The sequence below is a fragment of the Fukomys damarensis genome, unplaced genomic scaffold (genome assembly GCF_012274545.1).
Source record: "Fukomys damarensis isolate Sample0158 unplaced genomic scaffold, DMR_v1.0_HiC HiC_scaffold_11, whole genome shotgun sequence".
Classification (NCBI taxonomy): domain Eukaryota; kingdom Metazoa; phylum Chordata; class Mammalia; order Rodentia; family Bathyergidae; genus Fukomys; species Fukomys damarensis.
In genome coordinates, this window is record NW_022900923.1 from 45,609,637 (window position 1) to 45,636,007 (window position 26,371).

Consider the following 26,371-nt stretch of genomic DNA (forward strand, 5'->3'; position numbering starts at 1 on the left):
GGAAGGGCGGGTGGGTGGGGAAGGCTGCCTGATCCGAGTGGGGCAATCTTGGGGGTTTTAACCACAGCATGCACACCATGAAGCAGACCGTGGCTGAGACACTGGTTCCTGATCAGGGCCAGCCGGGAAAATGTGTAACCCAGCTGGGCTCTGCAGATGGTACAAAGCCAGGAGGAGAAAGAGCTGTGACTGGCATTTCCCCCATGGGTCCCTGTCTGTGGCGGCGTGGAAGGAAGAGCCCTGCTAGGGAGACACCGACCCTCAGCCCCCAGGGAGCCCTGAGGTCCGCTCCTTCTGGATCCATGGCTGTGGGCAGCACATACGCGCTGAGACCAGGCCAGCCTCCAGGTGCCATGTGAACACCTGCCACGGGGCACTATCCTGGCTAGAAAGGCTGTGCTGAGGGTCAGCGAGGAGACCGGAGCTCAGCCACCATCCACAGGGTGATCCGTGAAGACAAAGGCTGATGCTTCTCCCACTGCCAGCTGCTAGATCTCCCGCTCCCCTCGGCCAGCCTCCCTCTGCCTCCCTTCCTCATGAACGCCCTGGAGGCCCAAGTCTGACCCCAGATAGCCTTCTGGGACCAGCCCCGGCAAGAAGGCTTTGCTGGCAGGTGGCGGAAGAAAGCCCCATGCAGCTTTGCAAAGTGGCTCTGTGGGCCATGCCCTGAAGAAATCCAGCAGAGGCCAGCGTCCCTCCTCCCAGGCCCTGGCAGGCACACTGAAGGCCCCAGAGGGCCTGTCCACAACCAGCCCCGCTCCTCTCCTTCTCTGGGTCCCTGAGCCCTGGTCCTCAGGTGGAGGGGCCAAGTTGCCTGGTCCCTGATGTCCATTCTGGCCCCGGGTGAGGCCCGGATTCCAGGCTGTGCTGCTTCCTGGGGATCGGGCGGCTCTGGCTCCCTCTCCCCGTGCTAATGCCCACGCCTCCTCGACACCTTTGAAACTGTGTCTTCACGTGGCAGCCGTGGTCCCAGGCATCAGCGGGTGGAAATAACTTGTCTTGACAGCTCCTATGATGTTGCATCTTTTGTGTTGATCAAAACAACAAAACGAATCAGACGCTCAGCAAGTGATTGAAGCCTAATTGGAAATCCAAAGTGGCACTAAATGTTAGGGTCTAAATAAAACACATTCAGTTACTGAGACTCGGCTCCGGAGCTCTGGGGAGAGTGCCGGCAAGGAGCTAAGAAGCGGGCTGCAAAGTTCGGGTGCCATGACTGGTGCCCCTGCATGTTTCTGGAGGAGACCAAGGACGGTGAGCCAGGAGCCTCATCCCAGCCCAGAGCTGGGGCCAGAGCGGAGCTGAGCCAGCTTGGGTGCAATGCTTCCTAAGTGCTCACACCGGCGAGAGTTTTCCTTTGCCAGACAAGGCCACCTGGGGACTGGGCAATGGGGCAGGCAGGGGTGTGGCGACGTACCCCACTGGGTCCCCGAACCGCTACTTCTGTCACTTCTCGCTCTGCCTCTGATCAGCCTCAAGATCCCCTTTTGCAGGTCACATCATCTTGCCATGCCTCAGTTTCCCCATTTGCCAAAAGAGGGGCTGACACCTGTCTTCCCAAGTCCTCTGCTGCCCAGCGATGAATGGCAGCACAGTAACTTCCTCAGGGCACAGAGGGCTTCCCAAGCCCGTCCGTGCCCCAGGGCTGTGCGGCCTCGCTTTTACTGACTTGTAAAGCGCACAGTGCACCACTACTCCAGTTTCCCAGGGTGTGTAGGTGAGGAGTCGGCGCCTGTCTCCCTCCAGTCCTAGTCCTCTGATTTGGAGCCTGGTGTAGGGAGCGGAGAGGGGAGCCAGACGGCAGCCAGGGGGCGCTGTCTAAGGAATGACGCGGTATAAACGGCGGCTCCAGTTTGGGGTGCGGCCTAACCCTGCTGTCTACCAGGATTGTTGCTCTGGGCAAATTACTTAGCCAGACTGAATTTCAGCTTTCATATCTGTGGACAGGGCTGGGAAAGTAAAACTTATTAGCTGAGGTCATGTTTGTAAATTAAAATAAGAAAAACATGGCATAAATAGTAGCTTTCAACACGTTAAATAGAGGAGGGCTGGCGGGTGTTTTTTTTTTTTTTAGGTGTGGCTACAGGTAGAGCATGATCTCTAGGGCTTGGCCTGGAGACGTGGGGGCACAAGCGTGAAAATATAACGACTGCTACTAATATTTATGAAGCAGGTAACCTGTGCCAGGTGCACCTCAGAAGGCTTCTCATGCATTAGCTCACTGGGTGTAATCCTCCTGCAGACGCCGCAGTTATGGCCTCTGACGGATGGCTACCGAAGCGCAGAGAGGCGAAGCCCCGCGCCTGAGCCTCCACGCAGTGAGTGCTGGAGATGGGACTCAGGGTGAGCCAGTGTTTCCACGGCTCACAGGAAGCTGCCCATCACCTGGCTGCACACACTCTTCCTCCTCCAGAGTCCGTCCCCAGATCTCTGTCCCCTCCTGCTCCTCACTCGCTGGTCTTGGGCTGAACCAGCTCTGGGTTCCTGCGTGGGAGGGGTGAGGCCCGGGGCCTGGAGCAGTAACTGGGCAGATCCCTTCCTGGGGGTCCCAGTAATCTCCACCACCGAGCACACTGTTTACCTCTCCGACTGCACTGTTCCCCTTCTCTCCTTATTTACCTACGCTTTGCTCATTCCCTACAGAACGCACCACTCTGAGGACATGGATTCCAGTGCATTTGTCTCCACAAGAATGTATTTAGCAGCACCGTGATTGTACTGAAAAGAGCAGAAAGAAACGCAGAAGGTACCTGTCTTCAGGTAGCCTTGTCCCGAAGATCTGTGCTGGAACACCCTTAGAAAGACCCTGTCTGTCTCTGTATACTGAAGTGATTTATCAGCAGACAGCTCTATGCATTATACACGGTAGACACTTAATGGTCCGCTGAATGAATGGATCTGTGTATGCAAATGATATGCAAATCTCTCTGATTTTAATTTGACCCTTGGGAACATCTTCAGGGACTCTTGTGGGCCTGTGCTGTTTTTAATTTTTTTAAATCCAAAGTTTTAAAACACAACCAGTGTTTTCTCTTGCGTGTGCGGAGGGAAGTGGTGTCAGGTCGGGCAAAGAAGGCTGGGTGGATAGAGCTCAACGTGTGAACCCTGGGTGGTTTGGCGGCTCAGCTGGTGACTCAGGTAAGCCAGTCCCCTCCCTGGGCATCAGTTTCCTTACCCAGAAAGGCTGGGGCGGGCGGGCGGGAGCCCTCTTGGTGTGGAGACACTGATTTTCCATCTCTCCCCTGAAACATCCCTTGGGCAGTCAGAGCAGCAGCCTTCGGCTCTTCCTACCTAGACAGAGACGTCAAAGCCTCGGCAAGGACCGGAGCAGGAGCCCATTCAGGAAATGAGGGGTTTTGGCACCAGTCTGCCCAGCCTGGGCATTGTGCTCAATCATTTCTTTCCAAACCAAAGGATTTAAAAATAAGAGGCTGAAGTGTTCTTTCTTATATACAGCAAGCCAAGCATCTGATTAACAGTGTAGGTTTGCATTTCTTTCCCTCATGTGAAAATATTTATAAAAAATTTGGATCAGAATATTAATAGCCAGGGAATTAGCTGTGCGTTGGGACCTGAACTCATGACATTGGAAATGAGGGAAAGAGGGCAAATCAAAACCCAGGCAGAGGTGGTCACTGCCGCTGCCCCCGCAGCCGCGGCCCCTGGAGCCAGGACGCCTCTCTGCCATTGGAGCAGGCGGTGATTTGCGCTCAGCTCTGGCCACACTGGGGTCCCTGGGCCTTAACTAGAAACACATGTGCTTCAAAGGCTTGGATTGAAAGCGACACATTCTAAAGCAAAAGTGCCGCAGCAATTCTCCATCCTCACTCTCCTAATCCACAAACTCCATAATTCTTCCCCAAGTCCCTCTGGGTCAGCTCTGGAAGTCGTCTCCTGGCCTCACACTCCGCCTTTCCCAGGCACAGCCCAGACCTCCCAACCCAGGCAGCAGCGGGTCCTCCTGTCACAGAGCCCCGCTCTGCCCGTGCCCTGGGAAGCCATACCGCCTGGACTAAACAAACAGGCGCAATCAAAATAACAGTCTGAAATGTCAAGACACGTGAGCAGGGACATCTGGAAGTGCGGTTCCTCATTTTTTTCTTCTCTTCCCCAAGGTCTTCAGGTGGCTTAGGGGGTTGGCAGTTTAGTAGCTTTGGCTAGAGATAGCAGACTTTCTACGTCAGCCGTGACAATACCGCCTTTGAGAGGCGTTCTTATTTTTGGCCCTAGATCTAGGATAGTAGTTGACACAGCTTCTTGCAAACTAGGAAAATAGAAGTGGCTCCCTGGTGAAGCTGGATGACCCTGTGAGAGGCAAGCTGGCCCTCCAGTCCTTCCTGGGCCCCACATGGGGTAGTCACCCCATGCAGGGAATCGCTACAAAGTTTTTCTTGTATTGAAGAGTATTGGGGAAGGGTGACTTTTCAATCTTTCAAAATAATTTTTGTTTCTCATACATCCAGGTAAAAGTTCTCTTTGCTCCCTCTCTCTTCACTACTTAAGGCAAGGCTTAAAAATGCCAGCTTCCTGCCTCCCCTTAAGGAACTCTTGGCCTGCACGTGAAAGGCTAGCCACCTGGGAGGACCCCTCCTGAGTGGCCTGGGATGCCTCCAAGAAGACTGCCGGCCAGGCCATTAAAATCAACAACCATGGATGGATGCACCCATTTCCTGACAGGGTGCTGCCCTTCCTGATGGGGTCCCACAAGGCTTTCCCAGAAGCACTGTCTGGGCCCACGGACATCGAACAGATCCCACTTGGGACTCATACAACCTTCTGCATGCCGAAAACCACCAACATGTCCCCGTGTGTTTAGGAAAATAAAAAAGTGATTCCTCTGAGTCTGGAGCACACTGCTGAGGCTGCATGGGGCAGAAAAAGGGCAGCTACTTGGGGTATACCTTGGTCCTTGGATTTCCCACTGAGCCATCTCTGGAGTCCTCACAGTTCCTATGCTCTGCAGTTTCATAGCCCTGACACACAGGGAGCCATGTACTTCCTTTTTTGTCAGCCTCGATTCTTACAGTATAGTCATAGGTCACAAGAGAGATGGGCAGCAGGATGGTAAAGAGACAAGCAGAAGAGACCACGCTCTCTTGACTTTCAAAGTGCAGGCATTGAAAGGCATTAGTTTGTCCACCTTATCTGTGGGGTTTTGTACTCTTGGAGCCCCGAGCCGCCATGTCTGCCATGAGCAGCCATGTTCAAGCGTCCTGACTCTCTTGAGGCCACCCCTGCTATGAGGAGATCTAGGACACAAGGAGAGGCCTCGTGTAAGGCACACCGGCCGACAGTCCTAACTGATCCCAGCTTCCAGTTCCCGGATGCCAGACATGGAAAAGCTTCCAGGTCATTCCAGCCCGTTGCTGCTTCCAGCCATTCATGCTATGGCAGCAGAGGCTGCAGACACTGCGGCCAGCTTCGTGTGCTCGTCTGAAGTCCCGACTCAGGCGGTCTGTGAACCTGACAAAATATTGTGCCATGCTCTTAATTTCAAAGTGGTTTACTATCTAGCAACAGGCAAACAGAACAGTATGCCAACCACTCGCCCACAGGAGGGCATTCTGAAGGGGACCTCAGGGTCACCACCTGGAGAAGGTAGCCCTGTTTCTGGTGTCTCATTTTAGGCGGCACAGATGAGAAGCTCCTGCCGAGTCCCTCGCTGGCCAGGTGTCTACACATCAGCTGGACAGACTCAGAGAGTTGGGGGATGTGGGCTCTGTGCCCTCCTTGTCCCCACAAATGCCTGCTTTCTGGCCGCCCAGCTGGGCCTGGGGCTGCCTCTCTGTGCACTGAGCGGAGCAGGACTGTTTAGTCTGCCGGGCACATTCCTGGATCTTAAAATAAATATCAGATTAGGAGCGCCTCAGCCCAGGGCTGCCATTTGGGCAGGCCAGAGTCTTCTCAGCCCCTTGGGAGGGAGAGGCAGGAAAGGGAGGTTGGAGGCCACTGCTGGAAACGGGAGTGCTATCCCTGCCATCATTTGTGGTGGGTTTGCTTCCAGCCCTCTCTGAGCTCCTTGGGAGGTTTTAATACTGCTACTACTAGTCACTAGCACTTACTGAAAGCACTGGCCACGTGTCAGGCACAGTGCGACAATTTATGTAGACACTCAGTCCTCACAAGGGTTACATTCTCGGCTCATTATACAGGGTGAAGCAACTGAGGCTCAGAGCAGTTCAGTAAGTTTCTCAAAGTCGCACACTCTGTGACTGCTATGCAGCAGAGGTGAGTCTCACTTGCACATGGCAGGTCTTAGCCAGCAGGCTGCTACCCTGCTTCTCGGGGCCTCCAATTAGACGGCAGAACTCCACGTCCCCATCCACTCCCAACGCACCACCCCTCGCCAGCCTTGCTGCTGTTCCCAGGGCTCTTTCCAGCCTGCGAGGAGCCATTCTCCACTGTGACTCCCTTTTTCCATTTCACCCTTGGCTGGATCATTTTATGCCTCTATTCCCTCTGCTAATTCAAACTAATTAAAGTATAAAATAGAATAATTGCTTCCATCCCTACACTCTTCTCCCACCCGCCCTGAGTACAGAGTGGTGCTCCCTTTCTGGGAGTGGCCAGCCTGACGAGCTGAGTGGAAACCCTGGCTATCCCATTTCCCTTCATCTTGTTGCTCGAGTTTTCACTTGGCTCGCTGCCTGCTTCTCCCTGGACTCACCGCCGACTGCGCATTAGACGCCGAGGATAGGGGAGCAACTTGCAATCGTGCTCATAGCATCGGTTGACTCTGCTGGGGGATGAAGATGAGCCTTTCAGGGATGAGCCAGGCACCCTTTCAGGAACACCTGGGCAATCAACAGCAGGATTGGGAAATCTGCTCTCCAATTACCCTCGGGACTGGTTGGCCATAGATCCATTAACAGTACATTAACATTGACTTGTTAGGAGTGGCACTAAAGACCCAACAGTTTTACTAGTCCTATTTCTTAATTACATTTAGTTAATTGAGAGAGAGAGAGGAGAGAGAGAGAGAGAGAGAGAGAGAGAGAGAGAGGGAGAGAGAAGTGCCTATGGGGTTCTAGCTTTGTAGGATCATGAAAACCTAGGCAGAGTGGGAGATGAGGAACTATTTCTACTCCCTTCACGTGATGCCAAGGATAAAACAGGTGCCATGTTTTTGGGAAGGGGTAGGGGAACAGAGACATAAGTGTTGAGGGTGGGGTAGAATTCAGTTGCCAGAGATTGTTATCGAGTCAAGTTATGGGAAGCCCATTCCCATGATGCCTTACGAGGTCGTGGGATTTTTAGGGAACCCCAGTCTTAAATTGCTGCCTCTATGGCTCGTACATGGCGTGAATGTGTCCCCCACGGGTTCATGCGTTGGAAGGTGGTGTGGAACCTTTAAAAGCAGGGGCCCAGGGGGATGTGATTAGGTCACAGAAGGCACTGTCCTTGGGAGGAACTGAGGCCGAGGGCCATTCTGTTTGGACTTCCAGCCTGCAAAATGAGAGCTAAAGAAACATCTGAACTTCATTATAGGTCACCCAGACTCAGATATTTTGTTATAATAGTGGGAAATGGACTAAGACACTGCCCCATCACAGGAGAATACACATGCCTCACCAAACCACCAACTGTGTTCATTATTCAACATCTAAATGAGACGTCAGAGTTGGATTTGTCATCTGCTCTTTTTTTGTGGGAAAACAACTTTATGCACTGATTTAAATTTAGAGAGTGTGTGGCACCTCTGTCTTCAAAGGTGAGGAAACGAAGTACCTAGAAGTGAAGGGTCCACGTGCCTCAGGGAGTTGGAGGCGGCTAGGAGAATGCAGGGCTCCCGGCTCAGGCTGAGCCACTCAGCTCTCTCCAGCCACCCTCCTCACCTGCCTTTCCCTAGGTCATGGGACCATGAAGTTCAAGAGCGGGGAGGGCCCTACAGAACGTGAACGACAAGTGTCTGCACGCTACATGAGGCAGAACGGAAAGAATTTCCCCGTCTCTTGTCCCAGTGCAGTGCACACTGACCGTGTGTGAGACACACTGAAGTTGTGACTTTTCCACAGCCTCTCAGCTACAGAAGAGTGAAACAGGGCCTGCAACAGACCTTTGGCTTTCAAGGATAACCCTGTGACCTGACGTATGCCTCTGGGGAATAAAGGGAGACCCGGAAGCCGTGCAAGTTCTATTGTGGGTTATCACAAAAACGGGACCAGAGCCGGGTCACCTGATTTCACTCTCCCTCTTGGTTCTCCTGTCACCAGCAGCCTGCCTTGGGTAAGAGACCCGAGTTCTCTGTGAGTGCGCTGTGCGCTGGCCTCACACAGAAGGGCCTCCTGAGCTGCTCCTGGAGCTCGTCTCTGACCTCAGCCCCAGCAAAGTCACCTGTCCTCCTAGTTTTATATCATGTATAACTGTCCAGACTACTAGCTTTAGAGCTTCATCACACGTCCGCCTCGGGCTTGGCCACCTGATTACAGATCCCCCTGGTACGGGAAGACCCTCCCCCGTAACAGCTCACCTATGCCCCTCCCACATTTGCCATCACCACCGGCTACTACGTCTGTGCTTTCGGGGGTGCAGGTTGTACCAGGACACGGGTCACCAGAGGCATAAGATGAAGATGAACAGGAGCGTATTTATCAACAAGCTACATGGACCCTCAGTGTGGCCACGGCTGGTGCTCCCAGAGGTGACATCAGACAAGGACTCGGGAAGTCACCGAATACCCCGATGTCTACTCCAGCCACGAGCCAGCTCCTCCTTTGTGCCTCAGTACCTTTTCGGTCCCCCCAAGGTCTCAGTGACGACCTCTACTTTCTGTTTCTGCTGTTTCATTTCACTGGGCTTGTGGAACCCTAGAGAGCGCTGTTACTCTGAGCTACTTTCCTGGTCCTTAGCCATACCTGGAGTCGCTTGTGGGTCTATTCCATCCTTCTGACCAACCTTTTATCTGCTCATAAAAGGATATCGTGTATCAGTTCATCCCACCTGTGAGTATTCCTGCTGAAGTGTCTCAGATGGTGTTCACCAAATGGGAACACAAGGTTACACTTTCGTCAGTGTTAACCTGATGCTACATTTTGAAAAGTGGGATTTGGCGACTTATGGTTGTTTTCTGATTTTTATCTAAAAAATAACCTTCTGTCTGACAAACAAAGAATACAGAGAAAAAGCAGAGTACTTGCAGAACTCAGTTTGATGTTACAGATTTTGGGGCACATGTCTGCCATGGGGCTACGTATCTAAAATGTACCCCCAAAAGTTTCATGTGTTTAGAGGTGGAACTTCTGGAAGGTGGTCAAGTCATGGGGTTGCTATACTCATCAGTGGATTAATCAGGCCCCTGGAAAGTTCACAGATGAATGAGCTGAGAGGAGGTGGGGCTGGGTTGAAAGAGGCATGTGACCTGGAAGGGTGACGCTTGTTCCCAGCTCCTCACTTTTCTCCCCGTTTCCTGACCACCATGGGCTGAACAGTTTCTTCTGCCAGACCCTTCCACCATGTTGTTCTGCCTTAAAGCCAGTTGACCATGGACCGAACCCTCGGGAACCTTGAGCCAAAGGAAACCTGTCTTTCTTTAAACTGTTTGTGTCGGTTATTTTGTCCCAGCATGGGAAAATGCCTAATACCATGTCTCTTACCCTCTTTAGATTATAATCAACATTAGAGTAGGGGATCAAGTCCCATTCATTTTGATGCTTGCCCAGTACTTCTTTCCCCATAAATGTGTGCCCAATAATGGACTCTTTTAGGCCTATTTTACTGGGACTTTTATTGGGACCATACACCAGCCTTTATTTTCAAGACCGTCTTACCCACTCTAAGGTAGGCAAAGATTCCTCCAGCTTCACAAAATTCCCATCTGGACTTGATTATGCCTCAACTGCAGGGGCCACACAAAAGAAGGTGAAAATGACAGGTGGGTTCAGGAGGATCTGGATGTAATTTGCATGCAATTAGCATATGATTTGTGTCATGTATTCTGAAGAAGTAATTTTCAAGTTAGAACTGCATCGCTGCCTCCCTTAATGCTGTCATTTGCCCATCCGCCTCTTTCTGACTCCTCCTGTTCATGGCTCATCCCTGGATTCAGACTCCTCACATCTGGGGAGAATTCTGGGGAAGGTGAAGCTGATCAAGGACATGAGAATCTTTGCAAATAATCAGACTGATGTGGAGCTGGGAGGCACCCTGTGAAAGCCATCGGTCCCTCCGGCCTCAGCCACTGTGTGTAGCTGCTGAGGCTGGATCACAGTCCTGTTTCTCCTTCTTTGGTCTTTATGTGACTCATTCTGCTCAGGAAAACAACAAGACCAAGATGGCTGCTGAGCAGCTGTTAACCCACTGACCTAGTGAGTGAAGGGACTAGCTTTTGCTAAGGCTGCTGTGTCTGCAGGACGCGCAGTGACTGGGAGAATCCCCTGGCCTCTCTCCCTACACCGCAGCTCCCTGTGCCCCGGCCTTCTCCGCTCTGCTTGCACACAACCAGGGCAAATGCAGGCTGGGGGCATCCGAGAGGAGGACTTGCTTGGATGCCACCCAGCAGAGGGAGAAGTGGGTTTTGCAGGCTCTGCAGGCATTGTTTCAGCCTCCCAGAGGTGACCAGTTTACAACCTGAACCGGTCTAAGACTCAGGCCAGGATTTTATCTCCTTCTGGGGCCCTATCTTGGGTCTATCTCTCCCAGGAACCAGCCCAGCCTGGAGGCCTGGGTTATTTACACCTCTCTGGCACCCTTGAACAGCAGACTCCATGGGCCTGAGAGCAGTAAATCTACCTCCTAATCACACCAAGCTGCTTCGCGCAGTCTGGCCCATTCCGGTGCGCAGTTCATCACTCGCTGAGACAGGGCTGCGGACGAGGGAGAAACCTCCGGGAAGTGGCTGGCCCTGGCAGCTTCCCTTTGTCTCCCTGCAAAAGCCCGCAGGGACCCTGCCCCTGCGTAGCAAGCCCGGAGGTCTCTCTTTGAGATGGAAAAGGTTCTGAACAAAGTTACAGATTAGAGAACTGGAAAGCAGGGATGGGTGTGAGCACTTACCTGCCTCTCAGACATGACGTACAGGTAGCGCTGATCAATGGAGAAGGCCATGTCCCGCAGGATGGGGCTCCCATCTTTGAGCACAGAGACCATCTCGTACTGGACCCCACCATGGGGCGGACCATCAGCTCGAATCTACAAGAGAAACAAGGGTGTCCTCAGTATCTCCATCAGCTTTCCCGACGGGCTCCCTCCTTCTCCCTAGAGGAAGTGGCTTACTGAACACGACTGCTGCTCTGGGGAGAAGAACCACTTACTCCAAACATGCAGTTTTCAAGCAAGTGGGGTTCCCTCACAGTCTAAGTGCGCTGTGCTCTGGGTCGCTGAGGGTGGCTTCTTTGTCTGTGCTCGTACGCCCTTTGGAATGATTCTGTCCACCCTTCTGTGACGATTCTTTTCTTTTCTTTATTTATTGGCAATGGGGCTCGAACGCAGCACCTTGCCCTGTCACCGAGCTGCAGCCCCAGCCCCTCTGTGATGATTCTTGTGTGCATCTGTTAATACTTCCAGTGCCGTGTGATCATGTGTGCAAGCGAGTGTGTGCTTACACACACCTACCAGCTTGCCATGGGAGAGTCAGCACCTCTACAAGTGCCCTTGCCTTAGGCAGATGCAGGATGGTGGATGCGTGCAAACCATCAAAAAGCAGGCCACTGAGAGACGCGGGACTCCTGGGCCTCCAGAAGTCTTTCTTCCTCAAGGCTTGGGCTCTCAAAGCCTGCGAAGTCACCCAGTGGCATGGGGTGGATCCCTGCTGAGTCTCCCCAGCCACTGCAGGACAGCAAGAAACACTCCCATTTCCCAGCCCTGGTTGTACGGTTGAATCACACGGGAAGTTTTAAAAATACAAATGCCAGGGCCAGATTTGTTCCTCAGAAAATCTGGATGGGGTCGACGCACCCTCACTGAGTTTTAAAAGCTCCCCAGGTGCATTAAATGAGCAGCCAGGATTAAGAACAGCAGTATAATCCAGCGTTTCCGAGCCTGTGTGCCCTTGTGCTTGAGAGCCTGGCTGTGTACGAGACTGGACCCTCCTCAGAATTTCAGGCAGGAGTGCAGAGGGCCTGCACATGTGGAATTCTAGCAAACTCCCAGGAGCTTCCAATGCTGCTGGTGCAGGCCCTGAGAAGTACTGGCTGAGGCTGACTTCTGCATACATAGTACCGAAACTCCAAGGAGAGAGGACCTGGGGTCACGCAGACAGCGGGGACAGGGTGCCTTGGTTGGAGGGCTATCTATGCTCAGCTTCCTCTCCCAGCCAAGCACTGACCTCTGACCAATGCTCCGTGCCCTGGCTGGTTTTCTTGGTCCTCTGTTCACCTACACACTCTCTAGCTCAAGCCCCACCTCCTCCAAGAAGTCTTCCGACTTCTCTAATGGCTAATTAACTGCTCCTATGAGGATGCCTTTTTCCCCCAACCATTCTGTCTCAGCATTACAAACAGGTACTGGCACCTACTTGAGTTGTGCTCTGATCCCTTTAGATGACTTAAGTTCTGTTAACATTTTGAAGGTGAGGATGTGCTTTCCATTTCTCCTATAACCCTCAGTGGTTGTGCATGGCATGGGCTTGGTAACCAAGTGTGTGAAGGAGAAAAAGGAACCCTTGAGATGCACTTGTGGAAAGGACATGTACTGGGAACCAAAAGGTAAGAGTATCCTGGACTCTGGTGCTAAATCAAAGTCAGGGCAAAAGACTTTTTTTTTTTTTGGAAAATGTGAAGAATAAGCCATCTCCTTCCTTTCACCCTCTGCATGTGCTCTTGTACTAACCCTCTCCTCGCTCTGCCCATTTCTCCTCACCACAAAGAATGCTCCTGAGGGCAAGGGCTCACGACTCAATCCATGGGCCAAGCTGGGCACTCAACACTGCCACAAATACGGACGGTGGGATGAACGGAGGCGTTTTCAGTTCTCGCTGGCTGTCAGGAGAGCCACTGGCATTATTTCTTTCAGGGTTGGGGGAATGGGGCCGGGGCGTCCATTTCTATTCCTCTACCCTCCTGAGAACCGGCAGACTTGAAGGCCCGAGACAGGGTACGGTTGGAACCCGTGGGGTTGGGCTGGACTAGGAAGAGTGGGAAGCAGTTGGTGACTGATTTTGGGTTGGCAGCTCTGGATCTGGAGTTCCCAATGGCAGAAACAGCAGATCCCCACCTGAGGCTCTTGGGCCTCAACCCCAGGGGTAGGAACAGTAGGTCAGGCTTAGGGCTGACCATGGCACATTCTCCTCTTTGCATCCTTAGCTATGTATCTGGACTGGAAGCTGAGGAGGAAATGTCAGTGCAACCAAACAGTCTTCTCTCAGCCGTTCCTGCCCCTCACACCTCCTCTCTTTCCCCTAAACTCCACCTTTGCCCTTTTTTTCTACCTCAGGAGTGGGCTTTCCACATTCCAGGCTTTTGCCTTGCAGAAATGCAGTAGCTCTGAGTCACTAAAGCTCTTGGTAACTACAGCAGGGTAGCAGGGTGCTGTGATGGGAATGGCTTCTGGCTGGCATGGCCCCAGTTTTCTCTTCCATGGCCTTGGGAGCTCTGGTCTGCTCTTGCCCAAGTCTGAAGGTGCCTGCCCATGAAGGGGACATCTCAGCGCCTCCCTATACTCCCTGTGACAGCTGCTCCTTTCCAGGGAGACTGAGGTCTCCCCAAGGCACTGGCATATGAGTTACAGAGCCAGCCCTCTCGCAGGCCTGGCCAGGACCTCCCACCTCAGGCAGCCAGCTGACTTTTCCATGAGCTTGGGGCCTGGCCTGGATCCCCAGCAAGGTCAGGGCACAAGGTCAAAGGAGGAAGGAAAGCTCTCTCTATGGTGCCTGGGACCAGGTAAAGACCAGGTTAGAACTGGAACTGAACCAAAGACAACTTATCAGCATATGCTGCTGCATTCAGTTAAGGCTAGTCCCAACCAAGAGTTTTGGACTGAATCAGAGACCTAATCAGAAGTGTTTAAAAATTCTTTGTCTGCAACTTCAATCTTTTAATGAACAAGTAGAAGCTAGAATCAGATCTGTGATTCTCAAAGGCAGAGCTAAGACTAAACCAGAACAGAAGATGTTGGTACTGAACTTGAACTAAGCATTCCCATCACAGGAGGACAGCAGACTTATCAGGGCCAGAGCGGGGCTTTGGAACTCGTAACCTGAGGCCTTCTACCGGGTCCAGGGTGGGGTGGGGACTTGATCTGGCTCCAGCCTGTTTGGTCCAGATGCCCGGCCAATGCACAGCTCCCATGGACGGAGGCAGCTGCGAGCTTGGAAGTTGTCCTCTATTCCTCCCACACACAGAATGCCTAATGGGGAGGTGTTGGGAGCCCCAAAGTAAAAGCAGGAGTTAGAAAGTCGACCTGTCGGGTCTATACTGTGGTGTTCCACACAGGGACAGCTCTCCTCTGCGTTTCAGTGCGCATGCCTGGGGCCTAGTTTCAATAACCACAAGCACAACAATAACTTGAAATAAACCACAAATCCAGTGCAAGAGCATGGAACTAGCAGACCAAGCAGCACAAGTCTCAGTGTCTCCCCAGGCAGTACAGGGATCTGGGGACCACAGAAGGCGGACACAGGGAGAAGTCACTGTGATGGCTGAGAGACTTCGTCAACTTGAGAAGCTGGCAGACAGAAGCTTGGCTAAATTGGCTCAGCAATTCACACCCTGGGGCATGGAGGACCTGCCCAAGGGCCCATCAGGTCCTGGATGCTATAAAGGGAAAATGAGGAAGAGGATCTACTTCTGTTCCTTCGGAGGAGCTCCCGTCTTCGCCTTGGGCGGCACCTCCTGGCTTCTGGCGCAGACTCCTCGGCTTCCGGTGTGGATCCTTCAGCTTCCGGTGCGGACTCTTCAGCCTCCATCGCAGACCCATCAGTTCCTGATAGGGGCTCACGCGGGACGCTGCCGTGAGCTCCAGGCCTTTGACGGGATCCTAGTCTCCAGTGTGCAGATGGACCCTCTGCCCTCTTCCTCATCGATTCTGTGGGCGGCCTAAGCCAATCTTCTGAATTCATAAACATTCGTGTATCTTGTATTGTATCTGCTTCTCGAGTAGATACTGACTGATACAGTCACCGTGTGGTTTTCTAGCTCTTGTCCTCTCCTGACCTTGGGGAACATGTAGAAGTAGGGGCCATTTAGCTCGGACAGACTCAGACCGTAGAGAGCTTCAGAGTTCTGCATGTCCCTGCCTGAAGGCAGTTATGCTTGGTACATTTCCAAAGGACCCTGTTTACTTAATTAATTATTAACAGCAGCCATATATAGCCTTTACAATGTTCTCAGCACTATAGAGATCGGCTTACAAAGTGTAACCCAATTTAACCCTTACAAGCACCCTTGACAAAGCTATTATGGTAGCCACTTTATAGATAAATCTGAGGCCAAGAGAGTTAGGTGATTTTCCAAAGATCACACAACTGAAGCCAGGCAGAACTGAGTTTTGCATACAGGGGCCCCATTCTCTGCCAGTGTATGATCTTCCACAAGGGCAAGCATCGCTGTTCTCAGAAGCCCGAGTTCCCTCCTCATCCACTCTTCTTCCAGACCTCTACAAAGTGGACAACCACCTGGTTTCAGGGGCAGAAATAAACTCAAGCTGATGTGGAGGCTTAACTTGGAGGCTAAAGCCTTTGGAGGCTGTGAGGTGAAGCCTGGGATTTACTTCCAGACTTCCAGGTGGGAGCGGCCCCTCAGAAATGACAATGAAATAGTAGCCCTCTGAGTATCTTTCATTTAAATCACAGCTATGTTGGGACAGAATGAATGACCACCTCTTTACTTGAATATCCAATTCAAAGCCGTGGATCCAATGAACTCGCTTACCCGTGAGTTCTGCAAACTCTTTTTCCTTTGTATCAATTTCTTCTCTAGTGAGCTTTGAATTATGGGGCCCTTCCCTGAGATGTGGCACTCTAATATGGCTTTATTAATAGCAGTAATAATAGTGGCACAGCTGTAATTTTTTGCAAGTACTGCTGAAAAGCAGGACAGTGGGGGGTCTTTTTCTCTCAGCCCTCAGTGGAAATGAAATTGGCTTGACTGAGGCCACGGGGCGGAGGGAGGCACCAGACCCCAACCCTGACCTTCCTTATGAGCTGGAGATGTGACCTCAGGCAAGTCCCTTCACCTGTTAATATCATGGTCTCGTAGCTACCAAGTAGGAGGGTAAATTTTGCTCCTCCCAGTGGAAAAAGGATATTGTGAAAATGAACTGAGTTATCAGCCATGAATTCAGGACTGTCCAATATCTATGTTTTACAGGAGCAAGGTCTATACCAGGAGCTGAGAGCGATAAACAACACAGGATCCTGTCAAGGCGCCTGGGGACGGGAAATGGACTGTCCAGCTGGTGTCCGCAGACACTCAAGCCGGCCTGGGAGAAGAGGTGTTCATGGGGACAGCACAGGGAGTGCTCAGTGCCTCACCTGGCCATGGGAAGGGTGGCTTCCTGGGGGAGGGGAGGCCTAAGTGGAGAGGCAAGGGTGGAAACCGAGTTCTTGGGGAGATTCAGGGTGATGCGCATGGAGAGGCAATGTTGCTCTGCCTCTTGGACCAGACCCCTGGGGGAGGGCTGGACTTTCTCCCCAGTGCTGAGGAGGGCTCAGCGACGGGGTCAGTGGTCCCAGCACCTTGGGTCCTGAGCTGCTCTCTGGAAGAGCTGCCCTTGACCGCCAGTGCTCTCTGCCGCAGTGTGGGAATGCCTGTGCCAGCGCGCCAGACGTGGGAGGGCTGGTGTCTGTGTGACGCGTGCTGTGTGGACGGATGTGCGCGCGTGCAGACCTCTAAGGTGGGCAAAGGTGGAGAGGGCCCTGCGTTGCTCCGACAAACTGTGAGTGTATTCACGAGCACGCGGCGAGAGACGATTCATGCCAAAGTTTATTTTCGTGCAGCTTCGTGACCCAGATTATTTATAGACTCAAGGCTTTGGTAAATTCAGACTCTGCGATTCTTCCCCCGGCTCCTGTGCGCACGCGCGTGCACACACACACGCACACACACACACACATGCCATGCCCCACCCGCTGAGCTGTGAGGAGGAAACTTAACCAAGCTCACAGAGTCACAGCTCAGCAGGCCGCTGGAGTCCAGCCCTAAAGTCCTGCATAACTGGAAGGAGACGCCAGAGCCTGGAACGTGTGGTCTGTGCATTGCCCAGAGCCAGGAGAGGAGCAGGAGAGGGAGCATGGACGAGAGCTCCCCGTCCGCATCCCTGAAGAGGCAGAAGGTCACTAGGGTGATAAGCTTTCAGAACATGCACAGAGCCTCGACCACGTGCACACACAGAGACACGACCACATGCACACACGCACGTGCACACATGCACACGCATGCAGATGCTTTCCAAACTAGTCCCCAGAGAGTCGTCGGTCAATCACTGGGACTTCGACGCTGGAGAATGACATTTCCTGGTACAATTATTTCTATTTCTGTGCATGTTACGAATCTGCCTTCTAGTCAGCTGGGGGTGGGAGCAGGGCTCACAGAGGGATGCACAGAAGACTCTGGATTTTAGGGGCCTGGGGGCAACTTTCTCCTGGAATATGAGGAGAGACCTCTGGACTGGCACCTTGGGACAGTCTGAGCATTAACAGCCTGGCAAGAAAGGACTGTGGATACTGAGCACTGGCTCTGAGCAAGGTCAATGCTCAGGGCCAGGCAGAGAGAATCGGGAGCTGCACCGCCAGCTCCTTCTTCCCTCCCTCCCTCCTTTCTTCCCCTCACTGCACTAAGGACTGAAGCTAGGGACTTCACCCTGAGTAATATCCCCAGCCCTTTAAAATATATGTATATTTTTAAAAGCAATTTTGAGCCAGGTGAGGTGCACATGCCTGTGATCCCAGCACTTGGAAGGCTGAGGCAGGAGGATCACCGAGAGTTCGAGGCCGGCCTGGCCTATATGGCAAGACCCTGTCTCAAGAAAAAACTAAAAAAAACTGAGATAGGGTCTTCCTAAGATGCTAAGTTGCCCAGGCTAGATTCAAACCTACAGTCCTCCTACCTTGGCTTCCCACAGTGCAAGGACAGTGTTCTTTTTCTAAACTGTGGCTTTTCTGCTCTTCATTACCCAGAAGAGGACAGCCGAGGCACATGTCTGCACCACTCCTAAGACAGAGGAGTGGCCGCTGCTTCGTACCTTCCTGGGGTTACTGACAGGCTGCGCCCCACACAGGCACAGATTTCTACCCAGGGGCTCTCCCCCTACCACTCTGGGGAGACTGACAGAAAGATCTAGGGAAAAAAAGAATCCAGATCTCTCAATTCCATCTGTGTGTGGGGGTTTCCCACTCCAAGGCCCAGGCAGGTAAACCCTGCTGGGTGACTCAGGACCCTGCCCCACCTTTAACCCACTGCTCTGGCTCCAGGCCAGAGACTGCAGGAAAAAGCCGCAGCCAGGGGCAGAGGAAGCGCTTGATTGTTCGGGGAAACAATAAGATAAATACAGCGAAGGACAGCCCGAGTGGTAGGCAGCCTGATGAAATCAAATCACGAAGAGGCCTTGCAATAATTCACAGGGAATGCGCACAATCTGGGGCGAGGGGAAAGCAGCAAGGTGGAAGGAGAAATTAATAAAGAGTAACGGAGGAACTTCTGCCAAGCTGAAATCCCTGTTTACCCAGAGCTCCTGCAGTGTGGACCCTTCCGAATCTCCACTTCCCGTGCTCCTCACAGCTTTTGTGCCTGGTGGTTTCAGGACAGAATCGGAGCGCAGGGACTGATCTAGACCTCCCTTCAAGAGGCGCCACGAGAAGGGAATCGTGTGTTCTGCAAGACGGTGGCTGGAAGTCGAGGGAGTGGGGATGCTGAGCAACGGCTCAGCTCTTGGGAAATGCCCCATCCCAGCTCCCAGGTGGAGGAAGGAAAAGAAATCTGTGCGCCCTAGGACGAGGTACATGGCTGTGAGTAGCGTTCTCTCTTTATGGTCCCAGCATATTCACCGAGCCACTATCAAAGCAGTGGGGTGTCCACAGCAGTAATTTCCAAAGCTCCCGGTTCGAGAATAAGAACTGTCAGGCGTTTAGAGCCAGATCACACACACACAGCTGGCAAGGGGCACGCAGAACTCAAAGCCGGGCTGGCCTGGTCCCAAAAGCTGCTGCACTCTGTCATCCTGCCCCTCTCTGGGGCTTGGCTTTCCCTCAGCCGAAGAGGAGGGCAGTGCCTGTTTCCAGACTGAGAACTACATCTAAGCAGTGCTGGGGGACTCTGGCTAAATCCTGGGGAACAGAACAGATCACACAGCTGTCTCTCCAGTGTCACAAAGAAGGCCACCTGCTATTGGGAAAAAGAGAAGAGGGTGAGGAGGCTAAGAAGGTTATTTAATGAACTCATTCTTTTCCAAGGCCTCTGATGGCCAGGCCTCATCTAATCTGGAACTGTAATCTTCTGCTTTCGTTAACGTTGAAGATGGTATTTTCAGCAGTAGGGACGGGAAGGGAGGTGGGAAGCTCTGAGCACCGCTCCCTGATCCTGGGCCTGTGTCTGGATGCAGGCGACTACCTGAGATTCGAAGAGGAGAAAGCATTTTTTAAACGTGCACGGCAGACACACAGCAGAGTGCAGCAGATGAGACGGATGGCAACTTAGAGAGGCGGGAACATAACCATGCCTCTGTCTCCCCCTGCTCATCGCTGTGGGCTGGGTCTGAGTTTTTATTGCCTCTTATCTGTGCGACTGCAATAACCTGAGAAGTCTCCCTGCCTCCAGCATATTCCTGCTCTAATCTGTTCTACCAAACACTGCCAGATTAATCTTCTTAAAACACTTATTTGATCCTGCCTTTTCTGTATGCAAAATCCTTAAATTTCAGGTGTTTGTAATTTTCTTTCTCTTGCTTATCTCAGCCTCCTAATTTTTAAAAATGATGAACATACACACTACTTTTGGAAAATAAAAAAAAGTAAATCGTTGTATGCATTCATGCACATACACACTCAACACCCTTAACTGCCCTCACTGAAAATTTAGAAAAGTTCCCATCCTGCAGTTTGTCTCTCAAGGGTTTAACTAACATGGCCTTCAGACACTTTTCCAAGTTTATCCCAGGCTTGCTGGTCCTCATGCGTTTTCTTGACAATTTATTCTAGCTCCCAGATCCTAACCATCCTTCAACACCTAACCTGTGATCTGCTCTACAAAGCTGGCACTACTGCTACCTGTACCAGTCAGCTTCCCTGGTGCTGGACGACCTACCCGATGCTCACAATTGTCTCGGAGGTTTTAGTCCCCGGTTGGCTGGTTCTGGGCAGAAGCAGCGTGGTGGAAGGGGAAAAGCTGCTCAGCTCATGGCAGCTGAGAAACAGGGAGCCTGAGAGGAAGGGGCTAGGGACCAGACACGGTGCCCAGAGCCACAGTCCTATGACCCATTCCCCCCACTAGGTTCAACTGGACCAACCTAATAGTCCAGTCAGCTATGAACTCATCAGTGGGTTAACCCATTCCCAATTCAATCGTCACTCCAGGAGTCTCTTAATCTGGTCAAGTTGACAATCACGACGAACCGCACACTATCTTTACATAGGAATCCCAGCGTGTCTGGCATGTCTGTTGGTGAAGCTATGTGTGACTGTGCATGGTTATCTTTCCTAAGATCGAGAACGTAGAGAAGAGACCGTTTGGAACAGTGCTATAGCTTGTCTCTTGATGTCACCCCACCCAAAGCCTCATTCGCTTATATGTGGAGCTTTTTGGAGGTGGCTGTATCTAGGGTGTGTGAGTATGGATGAGGATTGTGATATCTAAATATGTCCACCGATTGGTTTAGCATGGTTCTGGGTGTGGGTAACGGCAAACTCCACCCTGGGTGTGGGTGGCACCAACCAATCGGCTTGTAACCTAAATGGAATGAAAAGGAAAGGGAGGCCTTTGCGTACTGACTCCTGCCTTCCCTGCATGGACCGCTTTTCCTTGGTGATGCCTCTCTGCCCTGCCGCCCTATCTTGAACCCAACTATGGAATGAAACCTCTGTAAATGATGAACCAAAATAAACCTTTCCTCCTTTAACTTTGGGTACCAGGAAATTTGTCTCAGCAACAAGAAAGTAACCAAGATGAATAGCTGCTGTGCTCTAATATTCAGGTACTGCCACGCACACAGTAGGCCACCCTACACACTGTGGACCATGCATAACACATACACTGATGGCATGCTCTTGTTGCTGAGACTAGGCAGGAGGTGACTGACTCACAGGTCACATTATTTAACCCTCATTATTGTTGACATCAGGCTAGAGAGGCATTTCCATTACCTTCCGGGTATAGGTGAACTCCTAGAGGCTTAAAGGGGCGGGTTGACTTCCCCAAGGCCACATAGCTGGCAGGCAGAAGGGCCAGGATCTGAACTGTGTTGGGTCTTCGTTTTCCTACACCTGCTTTCCCACCTCTAGTAGAAGCTGGGTAAGGAAAGAGGACATCTTGCCCCACCCTGCTCCACTTGTCTCCTGTCTCCCAGAACTTGGCATGTGAACACTACTATTCACGTTTGTTGCTGATGAAATGACCTTCCTGGCTCCCCAGTGGACTGGAAGAGCTCTTAAGAGGAAAGTACTACAAACACTCAAGGTGCTGCTCTGAAAAGAAGCCCAGGGCCCAAACGCTGGAGTCTTGCTGGCTGGAAGGCGGGTGGGAAGCAAGGGCAGAGGCCAGGCCAAGGGTACAGGGCTGGAGTCTGCGTACATCAGAGAAGGGAAGAGGCTGTGTCCTCCGCTGTCCCCAGCAGCAGTCCAGGGCACCCTGTGTGCTCTGGCGGAGCCCAAGGGCAGAGGAGACAGCAGGGGAGGGTCCGGATCACGCGGGATCTGCCTGAATGCTGTCACCTTCCCACCTTTCCCCTTCTCCCCTCCCAGGAGAGGCACATTTATAATGAACTTCTTCACGACAACAGCCCCTAGTTAATTCACTGCCTTCTTCCGGGGGCCAATCATTCCAATCAAGTTGGGGGCATGGGGTGGTGAGCAGGGCTGTCACGCTGTGAGCCGCAGTGGACAGACGCTCACCTTGCCTCCTATAGCGCTGCTCTGAAAGTCCCTGGTCACCTTGCTCTCTCTGGCTGGACATTTGCTTCTCCCTGATGCCCACCACTCCTGCGCTGATGCCCACAGCTGCCAGGGGATTGCTGGTGGCTGGGGCCCCTGCAGCAGGTGCCAGTGTCTCACTGAAGAAGGCAGGAGAAGGAAGCAGGGCCAGGCCTTGGCCTCGCGGGGAATAAGCTCTGAGTTCCCTTTTCCCTGAACATGAGCAGAACACCAGATCCCTGAGTAGCCTCAGTTCTTCTCCGTGGGTCTCCCCCAGCCCTCCAGACCCAAAAGGTGTCCTTTACCTGGAGCTGCATACTCTTAGCCACAATGTCCCCATCCTCTGAGCAGCTGCAAAGGATGCCAGTGCACAAGAGGGACCCAGACTGCAGAGAGCTACGCTGGGGACAACAGAGAACAAAATAAGCCTAAACAGTGCCCCAAAGCAGCACAGGCTCAGCAACAACGCAAACCAGAGACTGCACACGTATCACCCGGGCAGGCAGCCTTTTCACTTGCTTTTTCTAGGGCCCAAGCCCCACACTTCAGTCTACCCCTCCCTAGGTGCCACCCACCCAGTCATGTCTGGGGTGGAGGCCACCGGGCACTCAGCCACGGGAGCCGAGTCTCATTTTCCTCATCTCCAAGACTGGGAAGAACAGCTCTGCCCGCACAATGGGGCTGCAGAAGGAACGCGTGAGGTAAGGAACGGACCCATGGGGGGGACCCAGGAAGGGACCAGCGGGGAGAGGAAGCTTTGATTGTTTTACTTTCATTCCATAGACTTGGGTGGGACCAGGTCGAGGAGCACAGGGCAGGGAGGGAGCTGGGCAGGGAGGGCATCTGCAGGGTAGTGAGGGGCAACTGGTCAACCCTGCAGTCTGCCTTTTCCAAGGGAGCAGGTTGGAGAGGGGGAGGAGGAGGAGGAGCAGGAGGAGGAGGCATGAGGAGGAGCAGACAGAGGGAGGAGAGGAGGAGAAAGGAGGAGAACAGGAGCAGGAGGAGGGAGAAGAAGGAGAGGAGGAGGAGGCAGAGGAAGAGGAAAAGGAGGAGAGAACAGCAGGTGCTCAAGTCTGGGCCTCCACCTGGTGAGAGCTCCCCACCTTCTGGGGAAAGCAGCCCTGCTAGTGAGGAGCCAGCAGAAGGGCTTGGCTAGGTCTCTGCAGCCCTGTTCTGGGGATGGAGCTTTGAGGCCACTGTTCCCAAGCATGGCGGTTCAGACTGAGACCCCTTTCATTTCCAGAGAGAGAAAAGCTACAGGGCGGCTCCAGTCCTTCACCCACAGAGAGGAGGCAGCTTGGGCAAACCTGCCCACTTCTAATCTGCTCCTTAAAAAGAGCTGCAAGGAGCTACAGCTCAGCTTTTGTGAGAGCACTGAAGCATCTCCTCCTCCCTCCCTGCCTCCATCCCTCCACCCTTTTTTCTTAAAAGAGCTCTGCATCTCTCCAGGGACGGGAGTCATTAAGGGAACAGCACTCTGCCTCTGAGTGGCTGACAAAGTGATCTAGAAAGTACCAGGGAAGCTGCCAAGAAGCAGGGGAGAGGGTGGGACGGGGTGCTTTCCGGTGGGTGGCCTGGTATGTGTCGGTCTGGCCCCTGGCCCAACCAAGGGATTCTGGGCAAGTGGAGCCGTCCAGGTGGTCTGGGGGGCAGGACAGCCATGCCACGAGGCTCCCTGACACCCAGTCTGGACAGGGAGCCACCAGGGAGGAAGAACTGGTGTCCTGTATTCCACCAGATACCAGAGGTCCCAAGAGGGGACTGGGTGGCTCATTGGGCTGGGCTGCAGGGCTGAACCAAAACAGTGATCTTCCAGGGCCAAAAGGCCCAAGCCTTTCCTAAAGGAAGGGAAACAGGAGGGAGAAAGCAGGGCCATGGACTTCCTGGCAAGTTGTGCTGAACAGGCCAAGGCAAAGATGATTCTGGGCCTCCTACGGGAGAACTGGATGAGTCCCCAGCCTGGCAGAGCAGATGCTTTGGAGGTGTTCCCAGAGGAGGCTCAGGCTGTTCCGCCTTCCAGGGGATCAGAGAATTCCGCTCCTCCTGGTTTCTCCACACCAACCCCCAGCCTTACTGAGCATCCTGGTACAGGAGCATGGTTACCATTAACTGAGCACAAGCTCTGAGTCAGACCCGGTGCCGAGCTTCTCACACAAAGCCCATCTCAAAGATGAAAACTGCAAGTTAGGGTCAGGCACCTCCCTCAGGCTACACAGCCAGCTGCACAGATGGACTGGAACCTGAGTCACTTTGATTATTAATCCATTTGCCTCTCTCGAAGATACTCACCTCTGTCTTGGGTTTAATGTTAACATCTTAATGTCATCTAATGCTTGTCTTCTGCTGTCTGAGCCCTTACCTAAGTGCCAACATAAATTATAAATTTCCAGGGTAGAAATGGAATCTGTATAGTTCATTTTATTCAACTTTCAGCAGTGTGCCAAGCATGACTGGGTATTTTTAAAACAACCGCATTCCATCCTCAAATCACCGTAGAGCTCCGGAAAGCCACAAAGGTAGACTGCAAGAGCTTAACCAGCAAGCCTCCCTTCGCTAGTGGCCTCACACACTGGCTTTGACCGCCTGCCGCTCCGCATGCTTTCTCCTGAAGCCGCGTTGTCTCACAGGAGTCACAGTCTCGGCGCATTGGCACGAGGCAATATGGCCCCACTGCCACACAAAGGAAGCCTCTGACTTTAATGTTAAACTCCTGTCCTGGTTTCCGTGTAAGGCCTCACATGATCATAAATCACTTAGAGAATATAACGTCTGGGCCTTATCTCTCCTCAAAGATAGAGACACTTCTAGATCAGAGATTTCTAGCTCCTTTCCTGTCCCTTTATGATGTGGCCGCAGGACAGTTAGGCCGAATCTGAGGCTGGCGTTGGCACCCCAGTTAACCTCCGTGGCATCACATTTACACTGGACCCTTGACTTATGAACTCAATTCGTTTCCCACTGCCGGGCGTAACTCAAGTTGGTCCGTGAAGGCTCAGGCTCTTCTACACAGGCCTCAAAGTCTCTCTCCTGCACACAGGAGGATCTCAGTGTCCTTAAGAGAGACGCTGGCCCAGGACTTCTCTGTTCATCCCGCACAGGACCGGATGCTGTCCTCTCCTTCCAGAACTCTCTAAGGTTGAATCTCTGAGACTATCTGGAAGCACAAGCAGCTGGCTTCAGACTTTGGCTGTAAAACAAATTCCAGTCACAGTCCAAGTGTTTGCATGTCAGACCCGTTGTAACTTGAGGGCCTACTGTACTTCCTCTCCATTTGAGGGTTTGCTACTCTAGCTCCAAGCCAGAGATCTGGACACGTTTGCCAAACCTTTTATCATCAGTCACTGTAATTCCTTCTTTGGAAAAAAGTGGGATACGGACGTGTGGGAATGGTGATGCCTGCGTCCTCTCTTTGTACCACAGGAGTCCGTACCTGGCTGTATGCTGCCTCCATGTGTCATCGGGCCTTTGTACCGAGGGCTTGTCTCTGTGTCTCTGCAGCAGGAGATGGCCAGTGGGTGTCCCTGGGATGGATTAAGCACAGCTAAGGTAGCAAGAGGTGGGAGATGTGGCCAACACTCAGAGCGACATCTGACTTGAACTCCCCCACGCTAATAAAACTCACAGATGCCAGATCTACTCGAAGCATGAAAGAAGGCATGACTAGATTCATGAACGAGTGCTTTTTCTGAGCCAAGAGTCTTCTTGTAGGTGAGGAGGCAAGGGCTGCTTGGCGTCAGGCCCATCCTGGGCTGCAGAGAAGATGCAAGATCACTGTGGCAGCTCAGAGAGCCAGGCTGTGCAGCCGACCCTGGCTGCAAGCTTCACTCACCCATGCCGTGGGGTGAAGGTGCCGGGTCACAGAGCTGGGTGCCAGGGGCACAGGGTGGAGGTGGGAGAGCAGAGCCAGAGGGAGAAAGAAGCAAGGTGCTGGCTACCTTTGCCTTCCTCGTCCTCCCTGCCTCAGACTGGAAAGAGGAATGCTTGTTCCCTGGGGTCACGGACAGAAGAGGCCTCCAGCCCTGCCTGATTCACTCTCATCTCTCTCCGCTCCCACTTGCTTCTTCCTGCCTCCCTTCCGCATCTGTCTGCTGTCTGTCCCCATCTCTGTGCCAGCATCTGTCTGTCTGTCTGTCTCTCCTACGTTCTCCCAGTCCCCCAGAGGGAAGCTCTTCCTAGCCTCCTTCCCCATCACTCTGGGGAGCTCAGAGCAGGGCACACGCCCACGCCCCATGCCCTGGTCCACACCGGACTTTCCTCCTCTTACTGGCCCTGGGAACATCAGTTGGGCTAATTTTTCCCTGCAATTAAAGGGAGCCCCCTATTCCATCTCTGATCTCAGATAATTAGCTCTCTGATCGCTAGTGCTGGGCAGGAAACCTCGTG

At 52.7% G+C, this 26,371-nt stretch overlaps 1 protein-coding gene and 1 long non-coding RNA gene across 4 annotated transcripts in view; both read right to left on the minus strand.

Annotated features, from left to right (window-relative positions):
- Nucleotides 1-26,371, minus strand: part of Plxna2 (plexin A2) — a 204,039-nt gene that overhangs the window by 83,499 nt on the left and 94,169 nt on the right. For all 3 annotated transcript variants that reach the window (XM_010613161.2, XM_010613162.1, XM_019205870.2), the window contains exon 3: nt 10,990-11,124. In XM_010613161.2, the coding sequence (XP_010611463.1) occupies nt 10,990-11,124 (135 nt within the window). The remainder of the gene's footprint in view (nt 1-10,989; nt 11,125-26,371) is intronic.
- Nucleotides 4,872-7,387, minus strand: LOC104854569. The gene is made up of 3 exons (XR_778158.3): nt 7,239-7,387; nt 6,668-6,794; nt 4,872-5,463 (listed from the first exon to the last, which is right to left on the minus strand). It is a non-coding gene; the product is annotated as an uncharacterized LOC104854569 (long non-coding RNA).